Source organism: Lonchura striata, chromosome 34, assembly GCF_050655825.1.
Source record: "Lonchura striata isolate lonStrDom1 chromosome 34, ASM5065582v1, whole genome shotgun sequence".
NCBI lineage: Eukaryota > Metazoa > Chordata > Aves > Passeriformes > Estrildidae > Lonchura > Lonchura striata.
This window is the reverse complement of record NC_140736.1, coordinates 5,147,165-5,160,718: the sequence shown is the minus strand read 5'-3', so window position 1 is coordinate 5,160,718 and position 13,554 is coordinate 5,147,165. Positions and strand designations below refer to the sequence as shown.

The following is a 13,554-nucleotide window of genomic DNA, read 5'->3' as shown; positions in this document are numbered from 1 at the left end:
TTGGGGACCCCTCTGAGGTGGGTTTGGGGACCCCCCCGGATTTGGGGACCCCCCTGAGCCGGGTTTGGGGACCCCCCCCGGGTTCGGGAACCCCCCTGAGGTGGGTTTGGGGACCCCCCGGATTTGGGGACCCCCCTGAGCCGGGTTTGGGGACCCCCCCCGGGTTCGGGAACCCCCCTGAGGTGGGTTTGGGGACCCCCCCGGGTTTGGGGACCCCCCTGAGCCGGGTTTGGGGACCCCCCCGGGGCAGAAGTCGGGGCGCGAGGAGGAGGAGGAGGAGGAGGAGGCGGAGGCGCGGCCGGACCCGCTGCACCAGCTGATCCTGCACTTCAGCCGCACGGCGCTCACCGAGCAGAGGTGACCCGAACCCCCAAATCCCCGGGGACCCCGAAACCGACCCCAAATCCCTGAGGGGACCCCGAAACCGACCCCAAATCCCCGGGGACCCCAAATCCCGACCCCAAATCCCTGAAAGGACCCCGAAACCGACCCCAAATCCCCGGGGACCCCGAAACCCCCCCCCAAATCCCCGGGGACCCCGAAACCGACCCCAAATCCCGAGGTGACCCCGAACCCCCAAATCCCCGGGGACCCCAAATCCCAAATCACGACCCCAAATCCCTGAGGGGACCCCGAAACCGACCCCAAATCCCTGAGGGGACCCTGAAACCCCCCCCCAAATCCCCGGGGACCCCGAAACCCCCCAAACCCTGAGGGGACCCTGAAACCCCCCGCAAATCCCTGAGGAGACCACAAATCCAACACCAAATCCCTGGGGACCCCAAATCCCGAGGTGACCCCGAACCCCCAAATCCCCGGGGACTCCCAAACCGACCCCAAATCCCTGAGGGGACCCCAAACCCCAAATCCCAACCCCAAATCCCTGAGGGGACCCCGAAACCGACCCCAAATCCCCGGGGACCCCAAATCCCAAATCACGACCCCAAATCCCTGAAAGGACCCCGAAACCGACCCCAAATCCCCGGGGACCCCAAATCCCAAATCCCAACCCCAAATCCCTGAAAGGACCCCGAAACCGACCCCAAATCCCCGGGGACCCCGAAACCCCCCCCAAATCCCTGAGGGTACCCCGAAACCAACCCCAAATCCCCGGGGACCCTGAAACCCCCCAAACCCCGAGGGGACCCCAAAACCGACCCCAAATCCCTGAGGAGACCACAAATCCAACCCCAAATCCCTGGGGACCCCAAATCCCGAGGTGACCCCGAACCCCCAAGTCCCCGGGGACTCCCAAACCGACCCCAAATCCCTGAGGGGACCCCGAAACCCCCCCCAAATCCCTGAGGGCACCCCGAAACCGACCCCAAATCCCCGGGGACCCCAAATCCCAAATCCCGACCCCAAATCCCTGAGGGGACCCCGAAACCGACCCCAAATCCCCGGGGACCCCAAATCCCTGAGGGGACCCTGAAACCGACCCCAAATCCCCGGGGACCCCAAATCCAACCCCAAACCCCGAGGTGAACCCAAAACCACCCCAAATCCCTGGGGACCCCGAAATCCCACGGGGGGGGGAACCCTGAATCCCCGAATTCTATTGGGAGAGACCCCAAAACCCATTCTGGGCACCCCAAAACCCACCCTGGGCACCCCAAACCCCATCCTGGGCACCCCAAATCCCACCCTGGGCACCCCAAAACGCATCCTGGGCACCCCAAATCCCATCCTGGGCACCCCAAAATCCACCCTGGGCACCCCAAATCTCATCCTGGGCACCCCAAATCCCACACCGGGCACCCCAGATCCCACCCTGGGCACCCCAAATCCCACCCTGGGCGCCCCAAATCCCATCCTGGACACCCCAAATCTCATCCTGGGCACCCCAAACCCCATCCTGGGCACCCCAAATCCCACCCTGGGCACCCCAAACCCCACCCTGGGCACCCCAAAACCCGGGGTGGCACCTGAGGCTCACCTGGGTCCCCTTTTGGGGGGTCCCCCCGTGTCCTCGCCCTGCAGCCACCTGGAGCAGGATCACCTGTACATGGCCTACGCCGGGATCATGGCCAAGGTGAGCACCCCAAAACCCAGCACGGCACCCCAAAACCCAGCACGGCACCCCAAAACCGGGGCACCCCAAAACCCAGCACGGGGCCCCAAAACCCAGCACGGCACCCCAAAACCCAGCATGGCACCCCAAAACCGGGGCACCCCAAAACCCAGCATGGGCACCCCAAAACCCAGCACGGGCACCCCAAAACCCAGCATGGGACCTCAAAACCCAGCACGGGGCCCCAAAACCCAGCACGGACACCCCAAAACCGGGGCACCCCAAAACCCAGCATGGGCACCCCAAAACCCCAGCAGGGGACCCCAAAACCCAGCACGGGGCCCCAAAACCCAGCACGGGACCCCAAAACCCAGCACAGGCACCCCAAAACCCAGCATGGGACCCCAAAACCCCAACACCGAGCACCCCAAAACCGGGGCACCCCAAAACCCAGCACGGGACCCCAAAACCCAGCACGGACACCCCAAAACCCAGCATGGGACCCCAAAACCCAGCACAGGCACCCCAAAACCCAGCAGGGGCACCCCAAAACCCAGCATGGGCATCCCAAAACCGGGACTCCCCAAGTGCTGAGGGCTTGGGGGTCCCCGAGGTCATTTTGGGGGTGCAGGGGCCGAGATTGGGGTGGGGTCCCCAGGGATTTTGGGGTGGGTCACAGGGATTTTGGGGGGCCCCAGGGATTTTGGGGTGTTTGAGGGATGAGGGGGAGTTTTGGGGGGTCCCCAGGAATTTTGGGGCGGGGGTCACAGGGATTTTGGGGGGTCCCAGGGATTTTGTTGGGGGGGGTCATAGGGATTTTGGGGTGTCCCAGGGATTTTGGGGGGGGGGGTCCCAGGGATTTTGGGGTGTCCCAGGGATTTTGGGGGGGGGGTCCCAGGGATTTTGGGGTGTCCCCAGGGATTTTGGGGTGTTTCAGGGATGAGGGGGAGTTTTGGGGTGTCCCCAGGAATTTTGGGTGCATTATCAGGGATTTTGGGGTGTTTCAGGGATGAGGGGGAGTTTTGGGGGGTCCCCAGGAATTTTGGGTGCATTATCAGGGATTTTGGGGTGTTTCAGGGATGAAGGGGGGTTTTGGGGGGTCCCCAGGGATTTTGGGGTGTTTCAGGGATGAGGGGGAGTTTTGGGGGGTCCCCAGGAATTTTGGGGCCCCCCAGGCTGTTTTTGGGGGGGGTTTCCTAATTTGGGGACCCCCCCCATTGCCCCAGAGCTGCCACACCGAGGAAGGCGAGGAGGAGGAGAAGGAGGAAGAGGAGAAGGAAGAGGAAGAGGCCGAGGATTCCTTTGAGGTGGGGGGAACCCCAAAAACCCCCTGACCCCCCCGTGACCCCGTGACCTCTCCGTGACCCCTGACCTCTCCGTGACCCCAGGAGAAGGAGATGGAGAAGCAGAAGCTGCTGTCGCAGCAGGCGCGGCTGCACACGCGGGGGGCGGCCGAGATGGTGCTGCAGATGATCAGCGCCTGCAAGGGTGAGTGACCACTGAGTGACCACTGAGTGACCACTGAGTGACCGCTGAGTGACCGCTGAGTGACCACTGACCGCTGAGTGACCACTGAGTGACCTCTGAGTGACCGCTGAGTGACCACTGAGTGACCACTGACCATGAGTGACCACTGAGTGACCTCTGAGTGACCGCTGAGTGACCACTGAGTGACCACTGGCCATGAGTGACCACTGAGTGACCACTGAGTGACCACTGACCATGAGTGACCGCTGAGTGACCGCTGAGTGACCACTGAGTGACCACTGACCAGTGAGTGACCACTGACCAGTGACCACTGACCAGTGAGTGACGAGTGAGTGACCACTGACCATGAGTGTGCAGCCGAGATGGTGCTGCAGATGATCAGCGCCTGCAAGGGTGAGTGACCACTGAGTGACCACTGAGTGACCACTGACCACTGAGTGACCACTGAGTGACCAGTGACCAGTGAGTGACCACTGACCGCTGAGTGTGCAGCCGAGATGGTGCTGCAGATGATCAGCGCCTGCAAGGGTGAGTGACCGCTGAGTGACCACTGAGTGACCACTGAGTGACCGCTGAGTGACCGCTGAGTGACCAATGAGTGACCACTGAGTGACCACTGACCATGAGTGACCGCTGAGTGACCAATGAGTGACCAATGAGTGACCACTGACCAGTGAGTGACCACTGACCATGAGTGTGCAGCCGAGATGGTGCTGCAGATGATCAGCGCCTGCAAGGGTGAGTGACCACTGAGTGACCACTGAGTGACCACTGACCACTGAGTGACCACTGACCATGAGTGACTGCTGAGTGACCGCTGAGTGACCACTGACCATGAGTGACCACTGAGTAACAGCTGAGTGACCACTGACCAGTGAGTGACTGCTGAGTGACCACTGACCACTGAGTGACCACTGACCATGAGTGACCGCTGAGTGACCGCTGAGTGACCACTGACCATGAGTGACCACTGACCACTGAGTGACCACTGAGTGACCACTGAGTAACTGCTGAGTGACCGCTGAGTGACCACTGACCGCTGAGTGACCACTGACCATGAGTGACTGCTGAGTGACTGCTGAGTGACCACTGACCACTGAGTGACCCCTGACCATGAGTGACCGCTGAGTGACCACTGAGTGACTGCTGAGTGACCACTGACCATGAGTGACCGCTGAGTGACCCTCGGTGACCCCGGTGACCCCGGTGACCCTGTCCCACCTGTCCCCAGGTGAGCGGGGGGCCATGGTCTCCTCCACCCTCAAGTTGGGCATCTCCATCCTCAACGGGGGCAACGCCGACGTGCAGCAGGTGAGCGGGCACACCTGTGTCACCTGTGCCACCCCAGTGTCACCTGTGCCACCATCTGTGTCACTGTCACACCTGTGCCACCCCAGTGCCACCTGTGTCACCTGTGCCACCTCAGTGTCACCTGTGCCACCACCTGTGCCACCCCAGTGCCACCTGTGCCACCCCAGTGCCACCTGTGCCACCTGTGCCACCACCTGTGCCACACCTGTGCCACCTCAGTGTCACCTGTGCCACCTGTGTCACCCCAATGTCATCTGTGTCACCTGTGCCACCATCTGTGTCACTGTCACACCTGTGCCGCCACCTGTGTCACCTGTGTCACCTGTGCCACCATCTGCGTCACACCTGTGTCACACCTGTGCCACCTGTGCCACCCCAGTGTCACCTATGTTACCTGTGCCACCATCTGTGTCACTGTCACACCTGTGCCACCCCAGTGTCACCTGTGTCACCTGTGCCACCCCTGTGCCACCCCAATGTCACCTGTGCCATCATCTGTGTCACCTGTGTCACCTGTCCCCAATGTCCCCAATGCTGTCCCCAATGTCCCACCTGTCCCACCTGTCCCCAGTGTCCCACCTGTCCCCAGTGTCCCACCTGTCCCCAATGTCCCACCTGTCCCCAGTGTCCCCAATGTCCCCAATGTCCCACCTGTCCCACCTGTCCCTCACCTGTCTCACCTGTCCCACCTGTCCCCAGTGTCCCCAATGTCCCCAATGTCCCACCTGTCTCACCTGTCTCACCTGTCCCACCTGTCCCACCTGTCCCTCACCTGTCCCACCTGTCCCACCTGTCCCCAGTGTCCCACCTGTCCCCAATGTCCCCAATGTCCCACCTGTCCCACCTGTCCCCAGTGTCCCACCTGTCCCCAATGTCCCCAATGTCCCCAATGTCCCACCTGTCTCACCTGTCCCACCTGTCTCACCTGTCCCCAATGTCCCCAATGCCCACCTGTCCCACCTGTCCCACCTGTCCCACCTGTCCCACCTGTCCCCAATGTCCCCAATGTCCCCAATGTCCCCAATGTCCCACCTGTCCCCAATGTCCCACCTGTCCCACCTGTCCCTCACCTGTCCCACCTGTCCCCAGTGTCCCCAATGTCCCCAATGTCCCACCTGTCCCACCTGTCCCACCTGTCCCACCTGTCTCACCTGTCCCACCTGTCCCACAGAAGATGCTCGAGTACCTCAAGGCCAAGCGCGAGGTCGGCTTCTTCCAGAGCGTGCAGGCGCTGATGCAAACCTGCAGGTACGGGGGGGACCCCAAAAAAAACTGGGGTCACCCTGGGGGAATTGGGGTCACCCCTGAGGGAATTGGGGTCACCTGGGGGAATTGGGGTCACCTGGGGGAATTGGGATTACCCCTGAGGGAATTGGGGTCACCTGGGGGAATTGGGGTCACTCCATGGGAATTGGGGTCACCTGGGGGAATTGGGATCACCTGGGGGAATTGGGGTCACCCCTAAGGGAATTGGGGTCACCTGGGGGAATTGGGGTCACCTGGGGGAATTGGGATTAACCCTGAGGGAATTGGGGTCACCTGGGGGAATTGGGGTCACCTGGGGGAATTGGGGTCACTCCATGGGAATTGGGGTGCCCCCCGTGGGAATTGGGGTCACCCCTGAGGGAATTGGGGTCAATCCATGGGAATTGGGGTGCCCCCAGTGGGAATTGGGGTGCCCCCCATGGGAATTGGGGTCACCCTGGGGGAATTGGGGTCACCCCTGAGGGAATTGGGGTCACTCCATGGGAATTGGGGTGCCCCCCGTGGGAATTGGGGTCACCCCTGAGGGAATTGGGGTGCCCCCCGTGGGAATTGGGGTCACCCTGGGGGAATTGGGGTCATCCCTGAGGGAATTTGGGTCACTTTGGGGGAATTGGGGTCCACCCATGGGAATTGGGGTCACCCCATGGGAACTGGGGTCCCCCCGCGGGAACTGGGGTCCCCCCGCGCCGGCAGACCCCCGGGGGGGGCCGTGCGGGTTTTGGGGTGCCCCTGACCCCCCTCCCGCAGCGTGCTGGACCTGAACGCCTTCGAGCGGCAGAACAAGGCCGAGGGGCTGGGCATGGTCACCGAGGAGGGCACCAGTGAGTGGGGACCCCCCCCGGGACCCCCGGGACCCCCGGGACCCCCCGGGACCCCCGGAGGGGCTGGGCAGGCTGAAATGAGGGGGGGTCCCCCCGTTCTGCACCCCAAAACCCCCGCGCTGCTCCACCCCAAGCCCCTGCTGAGAGTGTGGCCTAAAACCCCCAAAATCTAATGTCCCCCCACTCCCAATTCCTGCCCTAAAACCCCCCAAAATCTAATGCCCCCCCACCCCTAAAACCCCCCAAAAATCTAATGCCCCCCGACCCCTAATGCCCCCCAATTCCTGCCATAAAACCCCCCAAAATCTAATGCCCCCCCACCCCTAATGCCCCCCAATTCCTGCCCTTAAACCCCCCCAAAATCTAATGCCCCCCCACTCCCAATTCCTGCCCTAAAACCCCCCAAAATCTAATGCCCCCCGACCCCTAATGCCCCCCAATTCCTGCCCTAAAACCCCCCAAAATCTAATGCCCCCCCACCCCTAATGCCCCCCAATTCCTGCCCTAAAACCACCCAAAATCTAATGCCCCCCACCCCTACTGCCCCCCAATTCCTGCCCTAAAACCACCCAAAATCTAATGCCCCCCCACCCCTAATGCCCCCCAATTCCTGCCCTAAAACCCCCCAAAATCTAATGCCCCCCACTCCCAATTCCTGCCCTAAAACCACCCAAAATCTAATGCCCCCCCACCCCTAAAACCCCCCAAAATCTAATGCCCCCCCACCCCTAATGCCCCCCAATTCCTGCCCTAAAACCCCCCAAAATCTAATGCCCCCCACTCCCAATTCCTGCCCTAAAACTCCCCAAAATCTAATGCCCCCCCACCCCTAAAACCCCCCAAAAATCTAATGCCCCCCCACCCCTAATGCCCCCCAATTCCTGCCCTAAAACCCCCCAAAATCTAATGCCCCCCCCCCTAATGCCCCCCAGTTCCTGACCTAAAACCCCCAAAAATCTAATGCCCCCCCACCCCTAATGCCCCCAATTCCTGCCCTAAAACCCCCAAAAATCTAATGCCCCCCCACCCCTAATGCCCCCAATTCCTGCCCTAAAACCCCCCAAAATCTAATGCCCCCCCCACTCCCAATTCCTGCCCTAAAACCCCCCAAAATCTAATGCCCCTCCACTCCCAATTCCTGCCCTAAAACCACCCAAAATCTAATGCCCCCCCCACCCCAATTTTCCCCCTGGATCCCAAATTCCCACCAACCCTAATTCCCCCCACCCCAATTTTCACCTGGACCCCCCCAATTTTCCCCCTGGATCCCTAATTCCCCGCTGCACCCCCAATTCCCCACTTGGATCCCCAAATTCTCCCCACCCTCCTAATTCCCCCCACCCCAATTTCCCCGCTGCACCCCCAATTCCCCCCCTGGATCCCCAAATTCTCCCCACCCTCCTAATTCCCCCCACCCCAAATCTTTCCCTGGACCCCCCAATTTCCCCCCCTGAAACCCAATGTCCCCCAACTCTAATTCCCCCCACCTCAAATCTTTCCCTGGACCCCCCAATTTCCCCCCCTGAAACCCAATGTCCCCCAACCCTAATTCCCCCCACCCCAAATCTTTCCCTGGACCCCCCAATTTCCCCCCGGTGCCCCCCAAAACCCCCGTCCCCCCCCCGCTCACTGTCTCTTCTCTCCCCCCGGCTCCGCTGGCAGTCATCAGCCGGGAGAACGGTAAATATGGGGCGGGACCAGGGGGCTATAGGGCCAGGGGGCTATAGGGCCAGGGGGATATAGGGGCAGGGGGCTATAGGGGCAGGGGGATATAGGGGCAGGGGGCTATAGGGGCAGGGGGATATAGGGGCAGGGGGATGTAGGGGCAGGGGGCTATAGGGGCAGGGGGCTATAGGGCCAGGGGGCTATAGGGGCAGGGGCTATAGGGGCAGGGGGCTATAGGGGCAGGGGGATATAGGGGCAGGGGCTATAGGGGCAGGGGGATATAGGGGTAGGGGGATATAGGGGCAGGGGGATATAGGGGCAGGGGGATATAGGGGTAGGGGGCTATAGGGGCAGGGGGATATAGGGGCAGGGGCTATAGGGGCAGGGGGATATAGGGGTAGGGGGATATAGGGGCAGGGGGATATAGGGGTAGGGGCTATAGGGGCAGGGGGATATAGGGGTAGGGGGATATAGGGGCAGGGGGATATAGGGGTAGGGGGATATAGGGGCAGGGGGATATAGGGGCAGGGGGATATAGGGACAGGGGGATATAGGGACAGGGGGCTATAGGGGCAGGGGGATATAGGGGCAGGGGCTATAGGGGCAGGGGGATATAGGGCCAGGGGCTATAGGGGCAGGGGGCTATAGGGGCAGGGGGATATAGGGGCAGGGGCTATAGGGGCAGGGGGATATAGGGGCAGGGGGCTATAGGGGCAGGGGGATATAGGGGCAGGGGGATATAGGGGCAGGGGGCTATAGGGGCAGGGGGATATAGGGCCAGGGGGCTATAGGGGCAGGGGGATATAGGGGCAGGGGGCTATAGGGGCAGGGGGATATAGGGGCAGGGGGATATAGGGGCAGGGGGCTATAGGGGCAGGGGGATATAGGGCCAGGGGGCTATAGGGGCAGGGGGATATAGGGGCAGGGGGCTATAGGGGCAGGGGGATATAGGGCCAGGGGGCTATAGGGGCAGGGGGATATAGGGGCAGGGGGCTATAGGGACAGGGGGATATAGGGGCAGGGGGATATAGGGGCAGGGGGCTGCAGGAGGGCTCTGGGGCAGCTTATAGGGCTGGGGGGCTGTAAGGGGGCTGTGGGGGATTTGGGGCTGGGGGCTATGGGGGATTTGGGGCTGGGGGCTAAGAGGGATTATCATGGCTATGGGGGATTTGGGGGCTATGGGGGATTTGGGGCTGGGGGCTATGGGGAATTTGGGGCTGGGGGCTATGGGGGATTTGGGGCTGGGGGCTAAGAGGGATTATCATGGCTATGGGGGATTTGGGGCTGGGGTCTATGGGGAATTTGGGGCTGGGGGCTATGGGGAATTTGGGGCTGGGGGCTAAGAGGGATTATCATGGCTATGGGGAATTTGGGGCTGGGGGCTATGGGGAATTTGGGGCTGGGGGCTAAGAGGGATTATCATGGCTATGGGGGATTTGGGGCTGGGGGCTATGGGGAATTTGGGGGCCATGGGGGATTTGGGGCTGGGGGCTATGAGGGATTATCATGGCTATGGGGAATTTGGGGCTGGGGGCTATGAGGGATTATCATGGCTATGGGGGATTTGGGGCTGGGGGCCATGGGGGATTTGGGGGCTATGGGGGATTTGGGGCTGGGGTCCCCAGAGGCTCCGTGGGGCAGGGGGAGCAGGACGGGGGTGTCACTGTGTCCTTGCTTGTCCCCTGCGTGTCCCCTCCCTGCTAACCCCACCCCAATGTCCCCACTGCCACCTCGATGTCCCCGTGCCACCCCTAATGTCCCCGTGACACCCCAGCCTGTCCCTGTGCCACCCTCGATGTCCCTGTGCCACCCCTTATGTCCCTGTGCCACCCTCCATGTCCCCGTGCCACCCCAGCATGTCCCCGTGCCACCCCAGCCTGTCCCTGTGCCACCCTCGATGTCCCCGTGCCACCCCTAATGTCCCCATGCCACCCCTGATGTCCCTGTGCCACCCCTAATGTCCCCATGCCACCCCTGATGTCCCCGTGCCACCCCAGCATGTCCCCTATGCTGTCCCCATGCCACCCTGCTTGTCCCCTTGCCACTCTCTGGTGTCACTGTGCCATCTCGGGGTGTCCCCATGCCATTCTCTGGTGTCCCCGTGCCACCTCAGATTGTCCCTGTGCCACTCTCTGGTGTCCCTGTGCCATCTCGGGGTGTCCCCGTGCCATTCTCTGGTGTCCCCGTGCCACCTCAGATTGTCCCTGTGCCACTCTCTGGTGTCACTGTGCCACTCTCTGGTGTCACTGTGCCATCTCGGGGTGTCCCCATGCCACTCTCTGGTGTCCCTGTGCCACTCTCTGGTGTCCCTGTGCCATCTCGGGGTGTCCCCGTGCCACTCTCTGGTGTCCCTGTGCCACTCTGTGGTGTCACTGTGCCACCCTGGGGTGTCCCCGTGCCACCTCAGATTGTCCCTGTGCCACTCTCTGGTGTGAGTGTGGCATCTCGGGGTGTCCCTGTGCCACTCTATGGTGTCCCTGTGCCACTCTCTGGTGTCACTGTGCCATCTCGGGGTGTCCCCGTGCCACTCTCTGGTGTCCCTGTGCCACCCTGGGGTGTCCCTGTGCCACCTCAGATTGTCCCTGTGCCACTCTGTGGTGTCCCTGTGCCACTCTGGGGTGTCCCCGTGCCACTCTGGGGTGTCCCCGTGCCACCTCAGATTGTCCCCGTGCCACTCTCTGGTGTCACTGTGCCACTCTGGGGTGTCCCTGTGCCACCTCAGATTGTCCCTGTGCCACCCTGTGGTGTCCCTGTCACGTCAGGGTGTCCCTGTGCCACCCTGGGGTGTCCCTGTGCCACTCTGTGATGTCCCTGTCACATCAGGGTGTCCCTGTGCCGCCCTGGGGTGTCCCTGTGCCACCTCAGATTGTCCCTGTGCCACTCTGCGATGTCCCTGTCATGTCAGGGTGTCCCTGTGCCACTCTCTGGTGTCCCTGTGCCATCTCGGGGGTGTCCCTGTGCCACCTCAGATTGTCCCTGTGCCACTCTGCGATGTCCCTGTCACATCAGGGTGTCCCTGTGCCACCCTGTGGTGTCCCTGTGCCACCTCAGATTGTCCCTGTGCCACTCTGCGATGTCCCTGTCATGTCAGGGTGTCCCTGTGCCACTCTGGGGTGTCCCCGTGCCACTCTCTGGTGTCCCTGTCACGTCAGGGTGTCCCCATGCCACTCTGTGGTGTCCCCGTGCCAGTCTCTGGTGTCACCGTGCCACCTCAGATTGTCCCCGTGCCACCCTGCGGTGTCCCCGTGCCGCCCGTGGCCCGCGGTGACCCCGCTGTCCCCGTGTCCCCCCCGTGTCCCCCCAGGGGAGAAGGTGATGTCGGACGATGAATTCACCCAGGACCTGTTCCGGCTGCTGCAGCTGCTCTGCGAGGGCCACAACAACGGTGGGGACACCTGGGGACACCTGGGGACATGGGGGGACACCTGGGGACACCTGGAGACACCTGGGGACACGGGGGGACACCTGGGGACATTGGGGGGACACCTAGGGACATGGGGGGACACCTGGGGACACCTGGAGACATGGGGGACACCTGGGGACATGGGGGGACACCTAGGGACATGGGGGGACACCTGGGGACATTGGGGGGACACCTGGGGACAGCTGGGGACACGGGGGGACACCTGGGGACATGGGGGGGAACACCTGGGGACACGGGGGGGACACCTGGGGACACATGGAGGACATGGGGGGACACCTGGGGGACACAAAGGGACACCTGGGGACACGGGGGGGACACCTGGGGACATGGGGGGGACACCTGGGGACATGGGGGGACACAAAGGGATACCTGGGGACATGGGGGGACACCTGGGGACATGGGGGGGACACCTGGAGACACATGGAGGACATGGGGGGACACCTGGGGACATGGGGGGACACCTGGAGACACATGGAGGACATGGGGGGACACCTGGGGACATGGGGGGGACACCCGGGGACAGCTGGGGACACGGGGGGACACCTGGGGACATAGGGGGGACACCTGGGGACACCTGAGGACACGGTGGGGACACCTGGGGGACACGAGGGGGACACCTGGGGACACATGGAAGACATGGGGGGACACCTGGGGGACACAAAGGGACACCTGGAGACACCTGGGGGACACCTGGGGACACGGAGGGACACGAAGGGACACTTGGGGACATAGTTCGGGGGTCCCTGGGGCACGAGGGGCCAGGAAGAGGGCGGTGACTCAGGGAGGTGGGGACACCTGGGGACACCAGGTGACACCGAGGTGACCCAGGTGACACCGAGGTGACCCCCGGGGTGTCCCTGTCCCCCCACCCCCCACTCCCAGACTTCCAGAACTACCTGCGGACGCAGACAGGGAACACAACCACCATCAACATCATCATCTGCACCGTGGATTACCTGCTGCGCCTGCAGGTGACACACGCCTGTCCCCAGGGGTGGCCCCAGCACCCAGAGGTGACCGCCCCTGGCACCGTGTCCCCAGTGTCCCCAATGTCCCCAATGTCCCCAATGTCCCCAGGAGTCCATCAGTGACTTCTACTGGTACTACTCGGGCAAGGACGTCATCGACGAGCAGGGCAAGAGGAACTTCTCCAAGGCCATGGCCGTGGCCAAGCAGGTGTTCAACAGCCTCACCGAGTACATCCAGGTGGGTCCCCTGGACACCCCTGGGACCCCCAGACACACCTGGGACCCCCCTGAACACACCTGGGACCCCCCCAAACCCACCTGAGACCCCCTCAAACCCACCTGAGACCCACTTTGTACCCCTCCAAACCTCCCCATGGAGGTGTTCAACGGTCTCACCAAGTACATCCAGGTGAGTGTGGGCAGGTGGGACCCCCAAACACACCTGGGAACCCCCCAAAACCCACCTGGGAACCCCCCAAAACCCACCTGAGACCCACTTTGTACCCCTCCAAACCTCCCCATGGAGGTGTTTCACCGAGTACATCCAGGTGAGTGTGGGCAGGTGGGACCCCCAGACACACCTGGGAACCCCCCAAAACC

The 13,554-nt window shown here is 62.5% G+C and overlaps 1 protein-coding gene across 9 annotated transcripts in view; it reads left to right on the top strand.

The window, feature by feature from the left end:
* RYR1 (ryanodine receptor 1) overlaps nucleotides 1-13,554 on the top strand; it is a 155,096-nt gene that overhangs the window by 120,887 nt on the left and 20,655 nt on the right. For 8 of the 9 annotated variants that reach the window (XM_085564839.1, XM_085564837.1, XM_085564836.1 and 5 more), the window contains 11 exons: nucleotides 251-357; nucleotides 1,981-2,032; nucleotides 3,238-3,318; nucleotides 3,400-3,499; nucleotides 4,731-4,810; nucleotides 5,982-6,058; nucleotides 6,824-6,897; nucleotides 8,560-8,577; nucleotides 11,867-11,947; nucleotides 12,869-12,957; nucleotides 13,064-13,192. In XM_085564839.1, the coding sequence (XP_085420965.1) occupies nucleotides 251-357; nucleotides 1,981-2,032; nucleotides 3,238-3,318; nucleotides 3,400-3,499; nucleotides 4,731-4,810; nucleotides 5,982-6,058; nucleotides 6,824-6,897; nucleotides 8,560-8,577; nucleotides 11,867-11,947; nucleotides 12,869-12,957; nucleotides 13,064-13,192 (888 nt within the window). The remainder of the gene's footprint in view (nucleotides 1-250; nucleotides 358-1,980; nucleotides 2,033-3,237; nucleotides 3,319-3,399; nucleotides 3,500-4,730; nucleotides 4,811-5,981; nucleotides 6,059-6,823; nucleotides 6,898-8,559; nucleotides 8,578-11,866; nucleotides 11,948-12,868; nucleotides 12,958-13,063; nucleotides 13,193-13,554) is intronic. The other variant, XM_085564838.1, reaches the window with a different exon arrangement.